This window comes from Ostrinia furnacalis, unplaced genomic scaffold (assembly GCF_004193835.3).
Source record: "Ostrinia furnacalis isolate ACB-3 unplaced genomic scaffold, ASM419383v2 OfSCF7332, whole genome shotgun sequence".
NCBI lineage: Eukaryota > Metazoa > Arthropoda > Insecta > Lepidoptera > Crambidae > Ostrinia > Ostrinia furnacalis.
In genome coordinates, this window is record NW_021137571.1 from 29,185 (window position 1) to 52,522 (window position 23,338).

A 23,338-nucleotide genomic window follows, 5' to 3' on the forward strand; every position below is an offset into this window, starting at 1 on the left:
AAAGCAAAGTTTGCTTAGGTGTCCTATGACTGGTACTAACTCTTTCCGAGCCATTTTCAAGAAAGTTGTGGGAATCCGGTCCCAGCCTGGGGCCGATGAAGATTTCAATTGCATTATGATTGACTCTATTTCGTGTAAGTCAGGCTCAACTACAGCAATGCTATTAACCACAGTAGGAAGCGAGCCCAAATACTCAGTCAAAGACATGTCGCTCCTCCCGGGTGCGATATTTTCAGCCAAGGATTTGCCAACATTCAGAAAGTGTCTGTTCACAATATTAGCAGACTCCAATGGAGAATTTGCGATGCTTAGTAATTCGGTATTTTTTGTTTTTTCTTTATTTAGATTAGTCAGATTCCTTATAGTTTCCCATAATAATTTATTATTGTTTTTTGCTTTATTTAGTAGTTCNTCAGCCTGAAATTAAAGTAACAGGTCATTAAGTACTCATTATGATTAGTAGATTCAAAATTATTTTAGCATATTTTTTTTAATTAAATCTACTAATCACAAAACAACACGCATTTTTATCCTATTCCATTCACAAAGTATTTTGTTTGTCTAATAAAAAAAAATTACAATCACAAAACTAGATAGAAATTCTAAGTAGACAGATGTAATTTGAATGGGTACTATAGGTGAGCAGCCCTATCGCATGTTGTCATACCGTGACGTACCGCGGGGCTGTTGACATTTATTTAAAAAATATGGCTGAGTTGGAATACTGTATAGATAGTATTACCGTGCAGGCGGTGTTCAAACAGTTTAAGGCCGGTTTCCATCAAGGCGGAGAAGTGTTTTGAATAACGAATCAGATTTCAAATATGGAAAAATTTGAAAAAAAAGCCGCTGCGGTCAAATATGGAAAAAATTTACGGCCCGACACTTCACCGCTCTGTTCCGCTCCGCCTTGGTGGAAACTGAGCCGAAAGGTCGACATAGAGATGCTGCTGACGATCGCCGTATGTTCATCGTAAAACCTTTATAGAGCTGTAACAAATATCATACGATCGGATTGACCCCTATAAACCACAACAAATCATAACAAAATCCCAACCAATAGTTCATAGCCCTCATCAAATCAATAGTCCATCAACTCAAGGGGATCAACAAAACATAGCTTGTAAGCTACGTATTGTTGGATCTCTCTCTCTTTTCACGTTTGGTAGCAGACTGTATCCATTAGCAGACTGCAACTAAACGCCCTTGGAGCTCAGAACTTTCGAAGTTGAATAAAAACTGTGAGCACATTATTAGGTACTTTAACCAAAATCGCAAGCGCCGAAGACAAAAAAAAAACGATCGAAAACCATTGAAAATGTTCAACATTTGTCTTATAGAGAGTTACTATTATCAAGTTGGCATATTATGAGTACCTTATCGAATATGTGCTTGCCGACGTGCGAGTCGACGGCGCTGAGCGGGTCGTCCAGGAAGTAATTGTCCGCGTCGAAGTACACGGCCCGCGCCAGCGACACGCGCTGTTTCTGCCCGCCCGACAAATTGATACNTCAACGCAATAGAATTGATAATTTGTAAATAATAGGAGAGAACATGATCATTTAAATTATGAAAGAAGGAGTACGGAATACCATCTACACCTGGAGACGAATCAGTTACATTTTGGATGATTCCCTTGAGTTCAAACAGTGTAAATGGCTGTTCAATAACAGACACAGCGACTGGCGATGGAGTTATAATTAGTTTTTCAGGGACCCATGGAGGAGCCAGTTTATCAACAAATGGACAAGCAATTTCTAACGGGATAAATGGGTGGGAAGAATCTNTGCGCTGAGCGGGTCGTCCAGGAAGTAATTGTCCGCGTCGAAGTACACGGCCCGCGCCAGCGACACGCGCTGTTTCTGGCCGCCCGACAAATTGATACCTACAGACAAACATCACAGATTATACACTCAACGTCAAATAAATCGCACCTTGAGCGATGCGAACTTTAGAGATTTTCTTCTGACATAATCATGGTACCCATATTGGTGTTATTTGAAAGCCCAATAAATAAACTTAAAGAAAAACTCATTAAATTTTTTTATAAACAATTAACAGGTACCATAAATGTGACTTGAAAAAAGGCCTTACTCGGGGCTCACCTCTGGGACCAAGTAGACCAATATTTGTGGTTATAAAACCAAATAATGATCTTACTTGTCCTATTTAACAGATGGATAGCAATTAATCCCAATTTAATAGTTTTATAGCCATAAAAGTTGGCTCAAGCGTAACTACCTATTTTTTGAAGAAGTGACTGTGTCCTTCTAAAGACACATTTTTTTAATGAAATGAAGTTTAGAACTAGGCTTTCAAATGGTACCAATGTTGGTGGAAAGTGGGGATGCATACGTTTAATAAGTGCTTGTCGCGGGAGGTGCGATTTATTTGATGCCGAGTGTAGATCTTAGAACACTGTACAACTTAGAAAACTGAACCTTGGGAACGGAAGGAGTGCCAAATCGACAGTGCGTAAGTCAAAAATGTGCATTTTACAGGAGATTGGTCGGAAAAAAGCACGCGGTCTTTTTTCATCCAATGGCATCAAAATGTTAAAACCGTCAAAAATTACTTACGCATTGTTGGAACTTCACTGACGAAATAGCATCAAGCCTTTTATACCCTGTTCAATGTGCAAATAACTTTTAAATATAAAAAAAAAACTTGCACGGGCGCACGAAGCATGCAATAGGCATAGGCATGTTAATGCACATTGCACACCTTTGGCGTGCGCTGCTCATATTAATTTTTGATACTGAACAGTGTGCGCCAGCGCGTATTTTAGCGGAAGCCCTTAGGCCTCAGCCTCGAACTTAGCGGGCAGCGGCGCGTAAGCGAAAGTCATAATTTCACCGAAACAAAAATGGTTTTGGATAGCATTTTGAATGCTGATCAACATTTGTCATTATGCATTTTTCGATAAAACGACCCTTTCATGCTTAAAAAAAATATGACAAGAAAATTTGTATGGAGAAAAATATTTTTTATTTTTTTTCTGGCTACTGTTGCAAACTGTAGCGGTCAAACCTTATGTAGTCGTAAGTACCTATGGTCCCTAACATTACTACATAAATACTTTTTGCGGGCACGCGCGGCCAAGCGAGTAATGGACATGCAAAATTTTAAATATTTTTATTTATTCATTATTGATTTTAATGCACTTAAAGTAATTATTAATAGATAAATATACTTAGTCTAACTTACTACAGCCCCCTATTACCTCATTTCACGCTAAAACCTTTCAAACTAGAATCTAAGTTTGTAGGTACTAGGTAGCCTAAGTCGATTATTGTCATTATAATATTCACTACTGGTCTACTGGTTATCGTGTAAGATAGATTAGGTAGATATCACCCCTTTACCGAGGTATATACCTACTTCTTGGCACTTATAATACCGACATACGTGATTAAAAAGTCTTCAAGCAAGAACCCTTGACTTCAATGGTTATGAAAGATTTTTTAACTTTCTAGAGTAGTCCTGAATAGATCCTTGAATAATTTTGACTGTCATAATCGATTACAGTAGGTAGCGGGATAGTTTCAATTTTGATAGAACTGTAATTTCCAGTTCTTCTTAGTCTTATACTTTCGCAAAAATATTCTTTTTTTTTTGACTCCTTTAAAGAGGTGTATGTTTCTTTCCCTTCGTCTAAAAAGATAACGTATATAACAACCTTTATAAGTAGCCTCAAACATAAAGCATAAAGCATACCTTTACCCAATCATCGAACTGATAAAAATCTGAAATCCGACATTTATCACCTTCTTCCGTTCATGTCTTCAATTATTATCTTCGTTCGAAAAACAATCAAAAAAAGATATTTTAGCCTATTCACTTATCTTGATCAGAGTGTTCAAAATAATCAAAGTCACTCACATACTTACTTTTTCCGAAAGAATCCAATAGGCAGGTTTGCAGTACACCAAAATGTTATCACATTATCTGCACCATGTATCAGCAGTTTTTGTGTACGTTAGCTGGCATATAAAACTATAGGTAGAGGTGTACATAATGGATCTGCAATAATGTGTGGCAATACGGCTCGGAAACGTGGCCTCTCAATATAGGCCTTATAAATAAGCTCAAAATTGCACAATGTGCTATGGAGAGGACTATGCTCGGTGTTTCTTTACAAGATCGAATCAGAAATGAGGAGGAGATCCGTAAACGAACCAAAGTCGTTGACATAGTCCAACGGATTAGCAAGCTAAAGTAACAATGGGCAGGGCACATAGTACGCAGAACTAATGGCCGATGGGGCAGCAAGGTTCTGGAGTGGAGGCCATGTACCGGAAAGCGCAGCGTAGGACGTCCACCCACAAGGTGGACCGACGACCTCATAAAGGTAGCAGGAAGGCGGTGGATGCAGGGCACCACCAAGCGGCCATTGTAGAAATCATTGGGGGAGGCCTATGTTCAGCAGTGGACGTTCTATGGTTGAAATGATGATGGATGATGAATAATGTGTAGAAGAGGGTTACGGATATTTCCATTTATGATGGAATTATTTGACTAACTGAATGGAGAGCCATAAAAATGTATTGTTTACTATATGGGTTGAAACCCTTACTGAACCCACTACCTACTGTAATCGATTATGACAGTCAAAATGATTTAAGGATCTATTCAGGACTACTCTAGAAAGTTAAAAAATCTTTCATAACCATTGAAGTCAAGGGTTCTTGCTTGAAGACTTTTTTTAATCATGTATGTCGGTATTATAAGTGCCAAGAAGTAGGTATATACCTAGGTAAAGGGTTGATATCTACCTAATCTATCTTACACGATAACCAGTAGACCAGTAGTGAATATTATAATGACAATAAAAACAACTTAGACTACCTAGTACCTACAAACTTAGGTTCTAGTTTGAAAGGTTTTAGCGTGAAATGAGGTAATAGGGGGCTGTAGTAAGTTAGACTAAGTATATTTATCTATTAATAATTACTTTAAGTGCATTAAAATCAATAATGAATAAATAAAAATATTTAAAATTTTGCATGTCCATTACTCGCTTGGCCGCGCGTGCCCGCAAAAAGTATTTATGTAGTAATGTTAGGCACCATAGGTACTTACGACTACATAAGGTTTGACCGCTACAGTTTGCAACAGTAGCCAGAAAAAAAATAAAAAAGATTTTTCTCCATACAAATTTTCTTGTCATATTTTTTTTAAGCATGAAAGGCTCGTTTTATCGAAAAATGCATAATGACAAATGTTGATCAGCATTCAAAATGCTATCCAAAACCATTTTTGTTTCGGTGAAATTATGACTTTCGATCGTATGTCCACCTATTTTTAAAATCAAACTACTGTGCGGCGGGGCGGGAGCGGCAGGATCTTATGCGTAAAATCAAATAGACCGGTTCTCGAAAACAGCGGCACGGCAGCGGCGCCGGAGCGGGCAACGAGCGGGCAGCGGCGAGGGAGCGGGCAACGAGCGGGCAGCGCACTCCTTCTTTTGCCCACAATAAATCGAGCGTAAGGAATAAAATTGAATCGAAATAAAATTGTCGCCGTTGTTCAGACATAGCGTTCGCGAATAAAAACAAATATCTCGACAACACAACCCCGAACACAACACTTCGCCGCTAAAGCGCCGCGCGAGCTGCCCGCTGGTTTCGAGAACGGGTCTGCGTTGCCCGCCCCGCTCCCGCGCCGCCGCCGCCGCCGCCCTGCTGCCCGTTAAGTTCGAGGCTGAGGCCTTAACCTGCTTCAGTCAGTTTGGTGTGATGAAGTTGGCACTAATTAGTTAATCACAAGAAATATCGTACTCGACTCAAGGCTCCATTCCATGAGGTTAACTTTTCAGGATAAAAGTTTTTCTTAAACATTTTTTTACAAAAATATAAAATAAAAATTGTCTGACGTCTCGTAACTATTTTACTTTTAACTTACCCTTTTCACCAATTTCTGTCTGGTCACCTCCGGGTAACACGTCAAAGTCGGTCTTTAGAGCGCACACATTGATGACGTTGTTGTATTTGTGCTCGTCAAACGGTTTGCCGAAAAGGATGTTGTCTTGCAGAGTGGCGTTTTGTATCCACGCTTGTTGAGGAACGTAAGCGATTTCACCTAGAACATATTTTAGGTTAGTTATAATACGTATATTAAGAGTTGAGATTACATATTTCAGGTTGACTGTCTAATATTTTTTATAAAGGTAAATATTCTTAGTAAAATACAACATAATACAGAAGAATATGATAAATAGAGGCTCATAAAGCTATAGTGGCATGTGTTGCCAAGAAAGACGCAGCTGCTTCCCTGAAAACCAGCCCCTAAATACCTTAAATTATTTCGTCTCGAGGTGTCGCAGAGGATATCTGTATAAAAATCAGTATGTCCCTGGGCCAAACTGACCTGTATCAAAAGCTGTGTACACCCATGTACCCAACCGGGCTAGGTTGCGCACTGTGATAAAATCTTATCGATGATTTTAGACGACAAATGTATGGGCTTATCGCGCAAAATCGATAAAATGGCGTAAACGCTTATCGCGGCGCGCGTCCTAGGCCTACTGGACTGCTAGTGATGTGATAACAAATCAAGATGGGACCTCACCGGTAGTGTTAATTCGTCCGGAGACCTTGTTCATCTCGCCCAGGAGGGCGGAGAGCAACGAACTCTTGCCGGAGCCGACGGCGCCGACCACGGCCACGAGGGAGCCGCGGGGCACGTTCAGGTTGATCTTCTTGAGCACGGGCTCGGCGTCTTGCTCGCCCCACGAGAAGTGCCCGTTCTCAATCACCAGGGGGTTCGCTGGGAATCGAAAAGGTCTTTATTTTATTGGAACAAAATGAACGCAGATGTTTGTGGAATACATAGTAAGTCTCAGTACCATAACATAATAAACGTGGCAGAATAACATACTAAAAGATAGCTTGATGTGCTGTTGTTTTTACATAATTTTCATTGATAAGTAAATCTATCTGTACTATAAAAGCGAAAGGTCATTGACTGACTTACTCACTCATCACGAAATCTCAGAAACTAAAAAGTGCTAGGAGTCTCAAAATTTGCATGGGGGTTTCTTTTAAAATGTAGGTAATCACTAAGACGGGATTTTGCAAAATTCAACCTCTACGGAAGTAAAACGGGATTCAAGCGTACGAAGTCGCGGGCGACCGCTAGTCGAAATGTTGACATATTCGAAATGCCACAGTCTAGGAATAGCCTTGCACTAGAGTTATGGGATATCATGAACGCGCTGTATAGAACATTGTAGGCTTGTGTAGTACATGTACCTACTATGTACTAATAGGAAGCAATTCCTTTAAGTGAACGAGAACGAACTATTCCTTTTTGGTCGTTCAAATCGGTCTTTTAGTTCACATTAGGACAGCCGATCACGAATGAATAGGTGTGAACGAGACGTGAAATTGGTGACAAGCGCGCGCGAGCGTGATGGATTCGGCTCTGTGAGTGTGTTGCGAGTATTTTGCGACATTGTGATAGTAATAAAGACGTTTTTCGTCCGATCTGATTAAAAAATCGATGTACTAAAATGAACTAATAGTGCTAGAATGAGACGTGAGATTAGTGATGTGAGCGCGAGTGAGATGGGTACGGCTCTGTAACTCTGTTGCGAGTATGTTTCGATATTGGGCCATGAACACTCCTATGTGTTATAAATGTGTGTTATAAAGACTTTTTTCGTTCGATCTACATAACAGAATCAGTGTACTAAAATAAACTAATAGTACTAGAAGACCGAACTAGTTCATTTAACCGATTGTACTAGTTCGGAGCGATTCGTTCAGTGTCCGAGTAAGAATAAGCCTAGAACATTGGTTAATGTATGTTGAAATACTTACATTCATTAGGGTCGTGTTCTACCGCTCCGTCGTCTAATTCATCTCCGTTCATGAATTTGTTCAACCTTTTAATTCCCACTGCAGTCTGAAATGGCAAGAACCGATTATAGAACAAGCAAATATTTGTTTTGAGTATTCAAGATACCACACATAAAGAAACTGAATAACAAAACAAATATTTTGCAAAAGCGTAGAAGGTTAAACGTTTTATTGGCGTAGTAAAAGTTGGTAAATAAGCAAATATTAACTATTATTTTTTATTTAAACCTTTTTATTATTGGTAAATAAAATGCGTTATTTACGTTTAAGTTATAGCTAAGCAAATACCTGATTTTATTAGTGGATAATACAGACTTACCGTAGTATCAAAACACTTACCATCGCTACCACATTGTTATTAGATTCATTTACTGATAACGTGCAATTTAATCTATGTTAGTCACATAAAGTAGAACGTTACATGGGGTGAGATGGAATGGGATGTAGGGTTTTTGGTGAGATTTATCACATTTAGAATATTTAATGTAGCAAGAGAGAGCCATAAGTAAGATTTTATTTCTAGCCACAATTATTATAAAAAATCTCGCGAAATGCAACATTTGCATTTTACCTTAACCTCGCGCATGTTATACCAAATATCAATCAGGATTAACATGGGAAAACTTACGCTTCACTACATTACCCACAAAAAGCTACAAATCAAACATACAAAAAATTTTTTTGATTTCAAACTTACTTGTACGACATTCGATATAACATTAGGCAGCATGGAAAGTGGGAAACGTAGTATGTTGAAAAGAGACAACGCTACGAAAGCTGTCTTTGCGTCCAAGGCTCTTGTATCGTTTACCAAGACAAAACACCCGAACGACATCAGCGACACCTATGAGAGGAGTCCAGGAAACTAGTTATATTCTAATAAATAAAATATATCGGCATTAATTGTACGTTCGGTGTCAGTTTTATCAAGCTAATTTGGTTCTAGTAGAACGCGATTGACGCGCGTTTAACATTTTTGTAATAAGACGATGACTGTATTTCTAACATTATTTAATCAACATTTAGGAGTAACTTCTTAACATCTATCTTATTCTTATTCTTATGCGTTGATAAGACGGACACAAAACGGTCTTACAGTAGCGTAACCTAATGAATGTTGGTTAGTGTGTACGATTGCGAGAAAGAACCATAGCCTCTTTCTTAGAAATAGAGGTTATAAATAAACTTGGTTGCTACCTCCATCGTCAATACAATGATGATAGGAAGGAAACCTAATGGCATATGCATTGTGTTAAACAGGGACATCGACACGAATATACTTTCGGCTGTCAGGACATTGTTTGAATCGGACATCACATACGTGAAGAAAGTTAAAAATATCACCTAAAAAAAAAGGTTAATAACACAAAACTTGTAATAATAATACCATGTAAACAATGAGGGCTATCGTTTTTATACTTAACAGTTGGCACCCCTGACGATTGACAGGACCTTACTCTACAGAGGCGCCATCTTGATGAGTGCAAATGCGATAGTCCTCGTACCACTTTAGCGCTCACCAGTTGGTGCCACTGTCGCTACTAGCAAGTGACAGGACCTTACTCTACAGTGGCGCTAACTGGTGAGCGCTAAAACGATAGCCCTCATTGAATTATCTAAGAGTTAACAATCTCTTAACTTGTTAAATAACTTAATTACTATCTTACATTTTTATCTATTCCTTATCAATTCATTCATTAACATAAACAATATCAATTTTATCATGTCATTAAGGATTATTTCAATCAGAATAACATTATTAATGATGGCAATAAAAGATATCAAAAACTGATTTTTCGATGTAATTTGATAAGGTAATCTTTTTACAACTATAGCATATGATTGCGATTGCTTGCGTATGTTTTTCGTGTAACTCTAAGATTGTAAATAATCGCTTTGATTTATAAGGCAAATAAAATACATTTTTTCTTCATTACAAGTTACATTGATAAAATCAAAATTAATAAGATATATCTTATATTTAATACTTACCAAGAAAGGCGCGCATGACCATATAAATGAAGTCGCCGAATTAAGGTATGCTGCTTGCTTTAATACATACATTTCTTTATTTCTAATTTTAAGTATTTGCTCCTCAAAACTTGGTTCCCAAGCATACATCTTCAGTACCTGTAAACATACACAAATGACAATTATGTAAACATTTAAACATTACATATACTACTGAACCTGGAGAACTAATCTTGACATCATTTTGTCCGTCTGTACATGACTTGAATTCTAAGCATGCATCATCTTATTTGAATGCTTTATTTTTCACTTTTGTAGTGTACTCTTACTTATTACATGTCCTAGAACCAGGCATCTAGATTTAGAGGCATTTTTGAAGTTATAATGATATTTTTGACAGTAAAATTAAAACATTATTAAAAAACCTTTTGAAGTGAAACCCAGCTTTGTTGCTTTTCATCATAAATATTAACAGAAACTGTGGTGGAGTATTTTTTCAATTTGTTGTGTTAAAGGATAAGATTGTGTTGAATCCACGCGGGATAGTAAAAAGTATTAAAATCAAACCGGAGAGAATTATCATGGATTAGTTATCAATAGTCTTGTCATAAGGAGGAAAATAGATACATATATGTATACTGGTGATAATTTAATTTACAATACGAACTGATAAAATCGAGTGTATTCACCGAATCAGGTTTGATATGATATCAATACGTTCAAACAAGATAATATGTGCTATTTGATAAGAGAATGACCTCGAAATTCGTATCTTCGAACGGCTTAGGTGATACAAGGCGCCTATTCAATCTTTGAAATTATACGCGATTTGAAACTTAAATTAACTATGATGAAATCAAAGCATTATTGATTATCTCGATCTTTTTATAACTATTTCTGGTTTTGTTTGATTTATAACATACAAGTTATAAATAAAGATTAGACGCACGAAAGGTCAACAAATTCTTAGTTGTTTCAAATTTGTATTGTCTTCCTTATTGTTATTTATTAAGGTAATTGCAATAATATATCAATAAATTATGCTATTATTACTTCGCAACTGTCCGAAAAACCGGAAGTGGCGAGCGTATCTTATGCGTTACTGGTTATCTACAACTACACTGGTCATCACAAAAATCGACCCTCCCGCGACAAGCACTTTCAAACGTATGCATCCCCACTTCCCACTAATATTGGCACCATTTAAAAGCCTAGTTCTAAACTTCATTTCCTTATAGGAAAGGTTTTTACTCCGAAAATGTGTCTGTAGAAAAATCCAGAGTCACTTCTTCAAAAAGTAGGTAGTTACGCTTGAGCCAACTTTTATGGCTATAAAACTGTTAAGTTGGGATTAATCGCTATCAATTTGTTAAAGAGGACACGTGAGATCATTATTTGGTTTTATAACCATAAAAATTGGTCTAATTGATCCCAGAGGTGAGCCCAAAGTGAGGTCTTTTTTCAAGTCACATTAATCACATTTATTGTGTATGTTAATAGTTTATTAAGAAATTAAATGTGTTTTTCTTTAAGGATGTTTACTGGGCTTTCAAATAACACCAATATTGTTGGGGCACCATGATTGTGTCAGTAGAAACGAGTTTTCCTGTAAAACGTAGGTGGGCCGATTTTTGTGATGACCAGTATATTTAAGTAAACGTGATTGTAATAACTATAATTCAATATAATTGTATTCAGTTGTATGCGAAAAGCAGCCTGCGCACAATGCCAAATTGATACAATTGCACATTATGGTGAATACAAAAATTCAATCACTGTATTTGTACAATTTCCCAGGATAATATTGAGTTTTACTCGTACTAGGATCGATTCATATCAATGTCGTGATAATCACGATTGTTAACAAATGGGGTGTGTAATGTATGATATAACTACATATCATATAATACTTAGAGGATATAACATCAAATTATATAAAATCGTTTAATATAATAATTATTTACTATAATAAACGAATAATATAATTTTAAAACGAATAATTTTAAGACAAATAACTATTAACTGATATAAAATGGTTTGATATAATGAATATTTTCTATAAAACTTACAATGTATACTATTTAAAACAAATAACATTCAAATCATATAAAAATAAAATGTCGAACAATCAAATGAGATAAAATTCTTTTCCTATAAAACTTAAATCATATAACAATAATAATTTTATATAAAGTTCATTTGTTATAATAAGCATTGCATGCAGCAAGCAAGCAAGCGAGCAAGCAAGCNAGACTACGTGGAGTCGGTTTTACGGCGATTCGTTTTTGTCACTAAAGTCATTTATAAGTCAAGCTAAAGAAGAACATACTTAAAGTTATATCTATCAGAAATTATATCAATTAAAGAGTATAACAAATAATATTTATTACAAGTAATGGTTATGTGAAATAATATTTATATTAAACAAAATTACATCAAATGAGTCTTAGATTAAGTAAGGTTTATATCAAATGTCTTTATGCGTTGTGATTGGTATCTGAAATGATATTATTAGAAATGATTTATTATATGAAGTAAACATTATATGTTAAAAAATTATATCAAGTGTTATTATAACATACGTTTATTATACGATATGAACGTTATTGAAATGAATTTATATCATATAAACTTATATAAACTGTCACGCACCCTAACAAATGCTTATCAATAGACAATATATTTTACAGGTAAATAATTAAATAACTAGTAAGTTGCTAGTTGTCTAACTTTGTGATAAAGTATGTAATGTACTAAGGTTTTGCTATAATTTACGAGATTTTCTTTCATTGAAACTTTTATCCTGAATATCACCTGACTGATGATAACTATTGGTGACTTACTTTAATTCCATTGAGCACCTCGTTCATAAGTTTCACCCTCTCGTCTTTGTACTTCATTTGTTTGATCTGCAGCGTCTTGACGCGGTTCGCAATCAGCCCGTTGACCGGGATTAGGATGATCATGACCGCCAGACCCGCGAGCACGGAAGGCCCGAGGATTCCCCACAAGAAGTACAAGGCCAGCGCTATTTGAAGCGGGGCAGACCATATCATATTTAAATACGCCGTTAGTTCCACAAATCTGTAATGAAATACAAATTCGAGTTGTAAAATTACACTCGGAATAGATCTCAGAGTTCCCGAATCGGCATCAAAAACCAGTGGATTTTGTGGTATGCCGAAGTGCTTTTTTCACTATTATTCAATTCAAACTATTAATTTGTAAAGTATCTAGATCGTTTAATCCAATTTCTCTAGTATTGCACTCAACCAAGTTTATTTTCCTAAGCATGGTACTGAATCTCACATGCATTTCACAAAATAATTTTTTTTTTCGATCGCAATAGGCAATACAGGACTATGCAGAACAATTTTTGGGAGACACTGAACAAGTAAACTTTAAACCAATCAAAGGCATATACTGAAGTTTACTGTGTTGTTTTATAATAGGAGCTCATATTTTGGCATAAGTAGCATTTTCACCAACATGTATCAAGTATTCAAGAAATATGAGAGAGAACTAGCTAGAGAGTGCGTTAATTCAAATTGTGCAATACCTACACGTACTCAAATCCTGTTTGTTTGTCTTCACATGTAATCACTACTCGCTACTAGGATTAACAATTTCAATTTGATATGTACTTATTACTTTGAATTGTGCAATAGTTTCTTCATGGTAAGTAAATGACTTACTCTTTTTATATCACCATTACTCAGCAAATAGTTATCTTTTTTTTTATCGGAAAATACGTCTGATGAATAAATAAACCTTCGCGGTGAAATCAGTTTAACTCCTCCTTTATAATGTCTTTAATATTCTTTTTCAACAGTTTTTTTTTATTACTTAACACAAAAGTCGACTTAAAAGACGGAACCAGCCAATCTAAAATTAAATCTATGACGCATGATATTTGATATTTTTCCTTATTTAGTAAGTACTGTGTCAGTCGGCCACTCTGTTAGGGAAGTAATATTACCTTTGCGCATCCACGGACATGAGATTGACAATTTCACCGACGGTGGACTCTTTCCTTGCAGCGTTTGAGAGTCGGAGGGATTTTCTGTAGATGGCGCTTGTTAGAGCAGTCCTTATTCTCATACCAACAAGGTACATAGACGTAAAATAATGTGCCAAGAGCATTGTTTGGACTGTCGCGCAGGCCATAAGACCGACTGCGTAGAGATAACCTTTCCATAGCGGCTCGTCGCTCCCTACGAATCCAATCAAAAGTCTGAAAGAGAGAGCACAAATATATTTGAATGGTATGGTGCAACATTTCGATTTCAGCAAGCTTTATGAGGTCAAGTGCGTTAATCACTTTCATTTTCACCAGTTGACGTTTTTGACCTAGACTGCATTCTGAATAACGATATCATTTCTTTCGTTATAAATTTTAGAATTCACGATCTGACTAATATTGTTATTGTAAATTGTTTTAAAAAGTCCAATCGAGCATTCATGCATAACCGACAACTTTATATACTGATAGTTAATAAGATAAGAATTATATTCAGCAATAGTTGACTTTAGAACGTGTAATCATCGCTACATGAAACTAAGATAAAACTGCAGTTATCTACACTCAAGATAAACAAACCTATTTGAAATGAAAATGATCATAAATTGAATTTTCGTCTGAAAATTAATTTTACAATGTGTGTGACTTGCGACTCGAATAAAGCCAGTTATCATGCATGTAGCCCTACTTCCTCCAAGTAAATATTTACCTCAGAAGCTGTGGCGATAAGAACATTAGAGTGTCGTTGAACAACTTCAGCAGAGCGCCAAAGAAGAACTGGCCTCCAAAGGCCAGGCAAAGAGCTGGTAGAATGGAAGCAGGTTTCTTTTCGTGTTCAGGCTTGAAATTAACACTGGCAGAAGTTTTACTATACGTTGCTTTAGCGCCATTACTGGTACTGCTAAAATAAAAATACAAATAAATAGTAGTGTTATCACTGATGATACGTGTTATTTAAAAAAAATTACAACTTTGCTTACATTTCTCGTTTTTTGAGTGATCTGTGCCAGAACTTGTCGAATTTGGGAACAACTTCTTTAGATGAATCTTGAGGATTAAGTGACCACAAGTCACCTTCGGTCAAGCTCCTACGGAACCCTGTAAGGGCCAGCGGGTCGAACCAACTGAACGTAAGCCGACTTGGGAACCCGGACGCGCTTTCCGGACATTGGTTCTAATAAAAAAATACACATATTAGGGCCTATGCACATGGCGTTTTTAAACGCGATGGCTCGTTTTTTTTCTATAAATGTCTAAATTGGATCCGACTTTCGTGACTGGCTTCTGTATCGCTACAAACGCATGTCGACGACGGTGCGCTAAAAAACGCCGTGTGTATAAACCCTAACGGTTGCCTTTTGTAAACATAGGTACATTGGTACATCTTAATTATTGTACCACTAATATACTAATTATAATATGCCATCACGGCAGTGCCAGCTTCGCTTTAACTGCTTTCAATCTCTGGTATGCAAAGTGTTGTGTTTCGTAGTATTCCTTGCCGGAAATAGGACGAGGAATGTGACGCAAGAATTTTTAAATACTTTAATAACTCATTAGATACACAACACAACATAAAATACTCTTTAAATCCAACTTTAATAAGAATGAACTAAGAGTTCATCCTAAATAATAAATGGATGTTCTATTAAACGTATGACTCATGTGGGGATCGATTCAGTCAGCATTACACAGCATATTTTTGTTGGGTAGAAATAATAATGGTTGTTTTGATGACAATTTAAGACTTCAGGGTCTACAAAACATCATAATTGTAAGTAAAGACTTTTACTGAATGGGAAAACAACTACATACTATTATTATGGTTGTGTGTATTTCGAAATATTGTGTAATGTCATGATGATGATAACGCGGTACAATAACTGAGCGGTGACTCTGTGGCGGTGTCTGCCATTAACTTTGCTCTAGCGGCGTGGCAACAAACCCATCAACTCGATTGTTTAGCGAGTCAACAAGCGCTGCTGCAGGCAAAACATCGTGTGGTTTACAGCAAAAACCGCATAAAAGTGAACATGAGTAATGTTTCACAATAAAATATTTACTACTTCTCGTGCATTTGAGACCAAGATAGGTTTACAGTTTTCATTCAATGAACAATAAAATTGACTTGATAGGTGCGATGATTATACATTTGTTGTGCAATGATGATTATACATAATCGTTTTATCAAAGATACTGAGCACACAGCCTTGCAAATAAAAATCTCCACTACAATATTACAACATGTATTGTATGTTATCGTCAGACAGTACCTATCTATAGGTACACAAAATACCTTTAATTCAATTTCAATATTCATTCACATTGTGTAACATCGACCTTGATGTATCAGAATGCACAGTACTTTAATCTGAATGGTTAGAGATTCAATTACCTTTTCGTACGAGTAAGGCGTGTCCTTCGGAGGCAAGTCGGCGTAACAGTTCAGTATAAACATTAACACTATTAATGGATAGTACACCATGTAGCTAACGAAGTTATACTGAACGTTTTCATCGTCCTCTTTTTCGCTGTGCAATATGATTTCGGACCTTAGCTGGGGCAGCCCTGCGATGATCAGAAGCAACCAGAAGAAAAATAGAACTCCAGATGCTCTCATACCATATTTTCTGTTGTAGTATAATAATGTTGCTGATAAGGCCTGAAACATAAAAGATGATTAGAATTTGAAAATATACATAGAAGATCTAACTCTTCACGTGTCGACCGTAATCTAAATAATCTATTGATAGAGATACAATCGAATCTACTTCAATCATTGCTAATCATAGGACATCCCGGACATCGCGATAAGTCTTGTCTAGAACGCTGGGATTTTAGATTTATCTGAGTCTCTTTAGTATGAAATGTGACTACAGCTTAACACTAAGCTTAGATAGATAGTTAACCAAATGCTTATGAACTTATAAAAAAATATCTTAAAGTTAATGAATTTATGGTAGTGTTAAAACTTGTGGCGACTTTATAAGAAACAAGATGATTTCCAGTCACTCTGTCGAGTTGAAGGTCAATCTCGAAAAGATCCGTTTAGAATACCGTAATGAGCAAGAACCGACTATATTTTTTTGTCATAGTTGTATAATGATGTAATATTATTCAATTTTTTGCAGCAATCATAAGAATTACAATTTTCTATTCTGTGTGAACAAGTTTATCAAGGTCCTACACAACAACTTGTCTATTAAATTTAACCTTCGTCGCGTGCATTATTGGTCGTTTTACATTTTTGGTGTGATATTTTAAACAAATATTACAAAACAAGACAATATAAGGTAGTACGATGTAAAACACTAGAAGTTACAAGAATTTTTAATAAGTCTTTATATTACAGTCGGTAATTACCCTATCTAGTTTACTTATCCTACCTACTATTAAGCTGTGTTTGTGTTCTTCATCATAGTGTCGCTTCGCGTTTGTCTGTCGACTATTCATTTTTTTCGTTGCTTGACTAACATTTAAACCTCTATTTATAGGGATTGTAATCCGGGCTCCAAGACTGATTCACAATGTGTCAATTAATGGATCGTCCTATGTATTAATTTGTACTGCAGTAGTTATTCATGCCCTATTACGGGTCCGTACATAATACAAACATATGTAATGGTAACGCATCATTGAATAGTTAATTAGTGGCATTGAACTTAGAACTCTATGATCAACTAACCGGCTGCCTCACCGGTTACGTCGTCATGCATGCGGTTAAGAGGCAATTCTCGTAATTACTGTGGATTAGGGCGTCCTTGTTTAAAAAAATAATTATAAAAGCACCATGGAATAAAGGTTTAAAATCATAAGTATAATACATATTGGCATTAGGATCAAATAAACAATTCAATGAAATGTTGCGAAATCGAAAGGTAGTTAGACAACGTGACCACGACAAGAGCAAAACGACAAAGAAGTAGAAGCCCTAAGGCCATTATTGATTAATATCACCTATTACTGCTCGAAATAAGAATCCTGGTCCCATTAGACTTTTAAAACTACTATTTGACGGCGATTGCAGTCGTGTTGGAGTTACTTATTATTCTAGCACGACGCACACATGGGCTTGTTATCTTTGAATCACGTGGTCTCATGGCATACTCAAATAAATTAAAAATAATTAAACAACATGTTTATCATTCAGTGTTTATGTGTGCTTTTACATAATACACGCTTTTGCACTGAGGAGTGCGAGTATGAATACAGTAGGACTATTACCATCTTAGTCTTACTGATCTTTACTGTACTGTGTGTAAGCATCTCTAGAGATAACAATAGTGGCTTTTTTTAACGCGGAAGTATACTATTGCCAAGGCTCCAACAAACATTTAAAATTAAACACTTTAGGAGAGGATGTTTGATACAAACACCTTTTGCTGTTAATTTCTATGTGTTGGTGAATACAAAATGCAATTGTACATCGAAAAATTTATCAATACTTTTGATTATTGATTTAAGAATTATTTATTGTGTAAGTAGACAAACTTTATCTTAAAACAAAACAATGTATTGCTATTTATTGTAGGAACTGCTCTATAGTTTTCGTGGGAAAAATTTTTCCCGACACAACCGATTGTGTGTAGTGTATTCAATTCAAAACTTAAAAATTGACATTAATGACGTCAAAAAAAAATCACGAGGGCAGCAATTTAAAAATTATTTATAGTAGGTACTTTTCGATATTAAAAGTCATGAGTCATTTTACCTACTTCCAAAAATAATAGTTGTGTCAAATAATGTAACTATTAGGGCAGAACATTCTGTAGGTAGGTAGGTATTTAGGTGTTGCTCTAACACTTAACAGGAACCATTTTGTAAAAATTATCAGCAATTTTCTTTTAAATGCTAGCTAGTTGAAGTTTATCTAAATGCATGGTTTAGATAAATATCAGTTATTCTTTCGTCAGTTTCACTTTTAGATAATGTTAGAATTAGAGATGAAAGGACTCGAGTCTTTTAAGTCCTTTTAAGTTAGAATTAGACTCGACTTTCAAGACTCGACTCCAAAATACAGGGATTTAAGTTTTTAATTTTTAGTTTTCACCTCTTCCTTCAAAAACAAGTGAAAGCGTGGGTAGCTTAACATTAATAAGCAAATATTTTATATCATGCGATAGCCAATAAAATTATGTATTAGTAGAAGTAGAAAACAGACACAAGTTTCATACATTTTATGGGAGTAAGAATGGATTTAATTAGAAAAATACATGATTTTTTTCACTTCTTTTTCAGTTATTTTCCAAGACAAGAAAAACCAGGTCGTTAAAGTATGTTTTATTTGCATTGTATTCTTAGTGTTTGAGCTATTCTACAAAACGAATGTAAATTTATTAGTCTACATCTATCAGTTTCGACGCAATTGTTGAACAAAGATACCCCTTCCCAGCCGGTTCCATAGCGCTGCTAACATGCGAAAATGCACTGCCTGAAAGAATCACACAACCTATTCCGATGCGCTATGGAAGCGGCTGGGAAGGGGTATCTTTGTTAAACAATTACGTCGAAACTAATAGACGTAGACTAATAAATTTACATTCGTTTTGTAGAATAGCTCAAACACTAAGAATACAATGCAAATAAAACATACTTTAACGACCTGGTTTTTCTTGTGTTGGAAAATAACTGAAAAAGAAGTGAAAAAAATCATGTATTTTTCTAATTAAATCCATTCTTACTCCCATAAAATGTATGAAACTTGTGTCTGTTTTCTACTTCTACTAATACATAATTTTATTGGCTATCGCATGATATAAAATATTTGCTTATTAATGTTAAGCTACCCACGCTTTCACTTGTTTTTGAAGGAAGAGGTGAAAACTAAAAATTAAAAACTTAAATCCCTGTAATTTTGCGATAAATGGGTCAAGCCCCAAATTTGAACTACTTTTATCGATAAAATTATCCCTAGTTTTCCCCCTTAAAGTTTGATCACTACAAGCCCGGACACACTGTATAGAATTCTAACTCGGCCTTATTTTTGAAATAAATGTCAACAGCCGCGCGGAATGTCACGGTATGACAACATGCGATAGGGCTGCCCACCTACAAAATTGTATCTAGTTTTGTGAATGTATTTTGTGACTGTAATTTTTTTTATTTTGACCAACAAAATACTTTGTGAATGAAATAGGATAAAAATGCATATTGTTTTGTGATTAGTAGATTTAATTAAAAAAATATATTTGTGTTAAGATTTAGTAACAAATCTTATACATTTGCGACCGTAAAATGTATGCGCCTCGACTGAGGCGTACAAAATGCTTGATTATTATACAGGGTGTTAGGTAAATGGGTTTATTACACTAGCCCATGTTAACATGTGCATATAAATGGCATGGTGAAGTCAGAAAATTGATATCATCATTTTAATAATTTTAATTTTCATACAAATCTGATTTTATAAATTTTATTTTGTATGAAAATTTAAAAAAATAAAATGATGATATCACTGACTTCACCATACCATTTGATGTTAACATGGGCTAGTGTCGGCTTATAAATCATTTTACCTAACACCCTGTATAAATAGAAACATCTAATTATTTTTATTTAAAAAAAGAGAGACTTACTGATTAAAAAAAACACATCATCCGTTTATTACTGTTGGAACATTTGCGACACCCCCGACTTTTGCATGTCGAGCGCATACCGAGATTTGAATTTCGAAGGTAAGCTCGTGTTTCGTCCGTTTATATGAAGTTACAATACTGTATGATAGTATTACCGTGACTCGGGTTCTATATTAAAAGACTCACAATTTAAAGTAGGCGCACACCGTTGATTTTTAGTTGGCCGATAGTTGTGCCCAATTTCAAATTGTATGAAGAATCGGCCAAATCGAATCGGCGTAGTGTGCGCACCCATACATGCCCATACTGATCAACAGCCCGACTAAACTATCGGCCGAGGAAAAATCAACGGTGACTCTTAGTCGCGAGTCGTTTAATAAAGAACTCGAGTCGTTTAGCATACGACGACGACCTATTTAAAATTAAAATAATAAAACATATGTGATTTTTATAAAATACCCCCAATCAAATGGTTCTATCCTACTTTACATTATACGAAAATATATTATGGCACCACATAACTTTAGCTGTAGCAGTCTAAAACTGAACTGAAATATTAGAGACTCACGACTCCAAGGAATCGTTTTAAATTATTGAAGTCTTTTCGTCACGACTGAGTCGTTTAAAAATTTCGAGTCTTTTTAAATTGACGAAGTCTAAAAATAAAACTCAAGTCATAGTCGAAGACTCCTAAAAGGCTCAAGACTAAAAGGCTCAAGACTTAAAGACTCGATTGAGTTGTGAAGTCTCAGCGCTCCTACAAACGACGCCGCCACCGCGCTCATAAGTCGTCAAAACGAGTCGAGTTTCTTATAAAAGACTTAAAAGACTCGAGTTCTTTCATCACTAGTTAGAATAGTTACACATGTTGATTCTAGGTAAATTGTTACATGTATTTTTTTCTGTTTCCAGGCGATAACAAACTCAAATTGAAATCATATGTTATATAGGCTCCAGACATATTGCACACTCCCATGCATGGCCGTAATGTCCAATGGGGAGGCAGCAAAACTCACTGATAATTGTATAAGTATGTACTGATATCTTAGTAGCATTTGTGTTTAGCACAAAATATAAGTACTATCAAATACAACAGTTATTGTTAATACAGAAATAAGACAGTGATTTACCTAAAATATAAGTACATAAACATTTTCCCTAAACACTCATGTTACAAACCCTAAAACAAAATAATACAAGTATAAGGAAAAATATACTTACAAAGGTTAATATTTTTATGATGGGGCTGTAGTAATCAGCATTTGAGACTACATTTTCCTTTTGTGATGAATTATGGACTGTGACACCCAAATCAACAAATTTTATCACTATTAAAATGGATGTGATGATTAACTTTGTTATATTCAGTGGATTCCACGGGATGTTCTTCTCTTTGCTATTTAATATGTAGTAGATGTCTAGAAAAGCTGCCACCCAGAGGTATAAGCATGGTGTCCATACAAGAACTGTCTTGTGAAAACATGGTGTGAACTCTGGATTATCTGTGTGCCAAGTTCTGTTGCTGTCCTAAAATAAGAAACATTGATTAGTTAAATAATATTATATTATCATAGTAAAAGGTAGATACTAATAGTAGTATGGTGTAAAAATTCATTAACCATTTATTTTAAGGTTTGTCTTTAAAGTTTGAATAGACTGAAATCTTAAATTTGATTGATGCTTCTATGCTGGCTCTAAATTTTAGGCATTCAGTTCATCAGTGATACACAAATGTGTGTGTTAAAAATTGTATTGTTAGAATTGGAATTCATTAAGAAAGATAATATCCATCTCTGGTAACTAAATGCATGATTATACTACAGAATATAAACATTTAGGTTCCAAAAAGGCTATAAAATACATTTTTTATTTTATTTATTTACTTTCAAAACATCAAATTTTGGCATTATTATACATTGTTTATTGAAACATGTTAAAACTTTATTATTTTGACAGAAATACATATAGTATTTTTAATATTTTTCATTTATTGAATAATAAAAAATGAGTATGTACAGACAACAGCTTATAAGTATAAATATTGTGGCATCTTAAACTGATAACTGAAAATACCTCATAATAAAAATGTAGTCTGTCTGAATGTGCTGTTTACTGTGTATGCTAGAGAAACATTTTTTGTTATAAATAAAAGATCCCAACTGCCTGCATTCAACAACATCAAAAGATGATGAGATTAGGTAGATTTTTACATTTTTATAATACCTGGTGGGATAACAATAACAGGTTTTGTGTTGATGTAACATTCTAATAATATTTTAACTTAAAGGTCATGGTCATTATCATTTTTGTAACGAAATGATGAAGCAGTTAAATTTTTATTTTAGCTCACCAATATTTTTTGAAATGAACATTTTACTATAAAATGTATTTTGGTAAACTTGTGTAACTAAGCTTACATAGTTAGAGTTAGAAATATGAATTGCTAAACTTGATTAACAAGTTGTAAAGTAATTGAATTGGACTCGCAAGTTGTTAAAAACTCTAGCTACCTACTTGTTTCTGCCACTGGGGAACAAAAACTTTCTGACATATTTGGTAGGTACCTACAAAGTTCAAAGACCTACTTACCCAAAAAGTAGATCCGCAGAACTCGTCAAGCGAGGAATTGTAAGACATTGTTGTCACAACACGTCGACAAGGCACGAACAACGACTAATTTAAAGTAATGCTCTAGCTGCCATGAATTTTTAAGTTTTTTGTAAAATTTTGCAATAAGACTCGGTACGATTATAGGCGGTTATCCGACCAAGAAAGTCCCTTAAAAATTAAAAACTATTCATTAGATATTTTTAATTCCAACAAATATAAAATTTTAGAAAAAATCCATTTTACAAAAACCACATTACACCCGTACGACAGCTCTTCACCACACTACCACAGACCAGGGT

At 35.2% G+C, this 23,338-nt stretch overlaps 1 protein-coding gene across 11 annotated transcripts in view; it reads right to left on the minus strand.

Moving 5' to 3' along the window:
* The window catches only part of MRP (Multidrug-Resistance like Protein 1), a 46,110-nt gene extending 22,772 nt beyond the window's left edge, over positions 1-23,338 (minus strand). For 2 of the 11 annotated variants that reach the window (XM_028319787.1, XM_028319784.1), the window contains exons 1-13: positions 23,019-23,338; positions 21,651-21,956; positions 16,250-16,516; positions 14,835-15,028; positions 14,564-14,752; positions 13,813-14,067; positions 12,677-12,917; positions 9,855-9,992; positions 8,560-8,706; positions 7,824-7,908; positions 6,571-6,768; positions 5,905-6,081; positions 1,377-1,510 (exon numbers count right to left, since the gene is read on the minus strand). In XM_028319787.1, coding sequence (XP_028175588.1) covers positions 1,377-1,510; positions 5,905-6,081; positions 6,571-6,768; positions 7,824-7,908; positions 8,560-8,706; positions 9,855-9,992; positions 12,677-12,917; positions 13,813-14,067; positions 14,564-14,752; positions 14,835-15,028; positions 16,250-16,516; positions 21,651-21,956; positions 23,019-23,066 — 2,379 coding nt within the window. In that variant the 5' untranslated portion in view covers positions 23,067-23,338. Of the gene's footprint in view, positions 1-1,376; positions 1,511-1,787; positions 1,886-5,904; positions 6,082-6,570; positions 6,769-7,823; positions 7,909-8,559; positions 8,707-9,059; positions 9,207-9,854; positions 9,993-12,676; positions 12,918-13,812; positions 14,068-14,563; positions 14,756-14,834; positions 15,029-16,249; positions 16,517-21,650; positions 21,957-23,018 lie in introns of all 11 variants that reach the window. The other 9 variants (XM_028319788.1, XM_028319782.1, XM_028319785.1 and 6 more) reach the window with 8 other exon arrangements.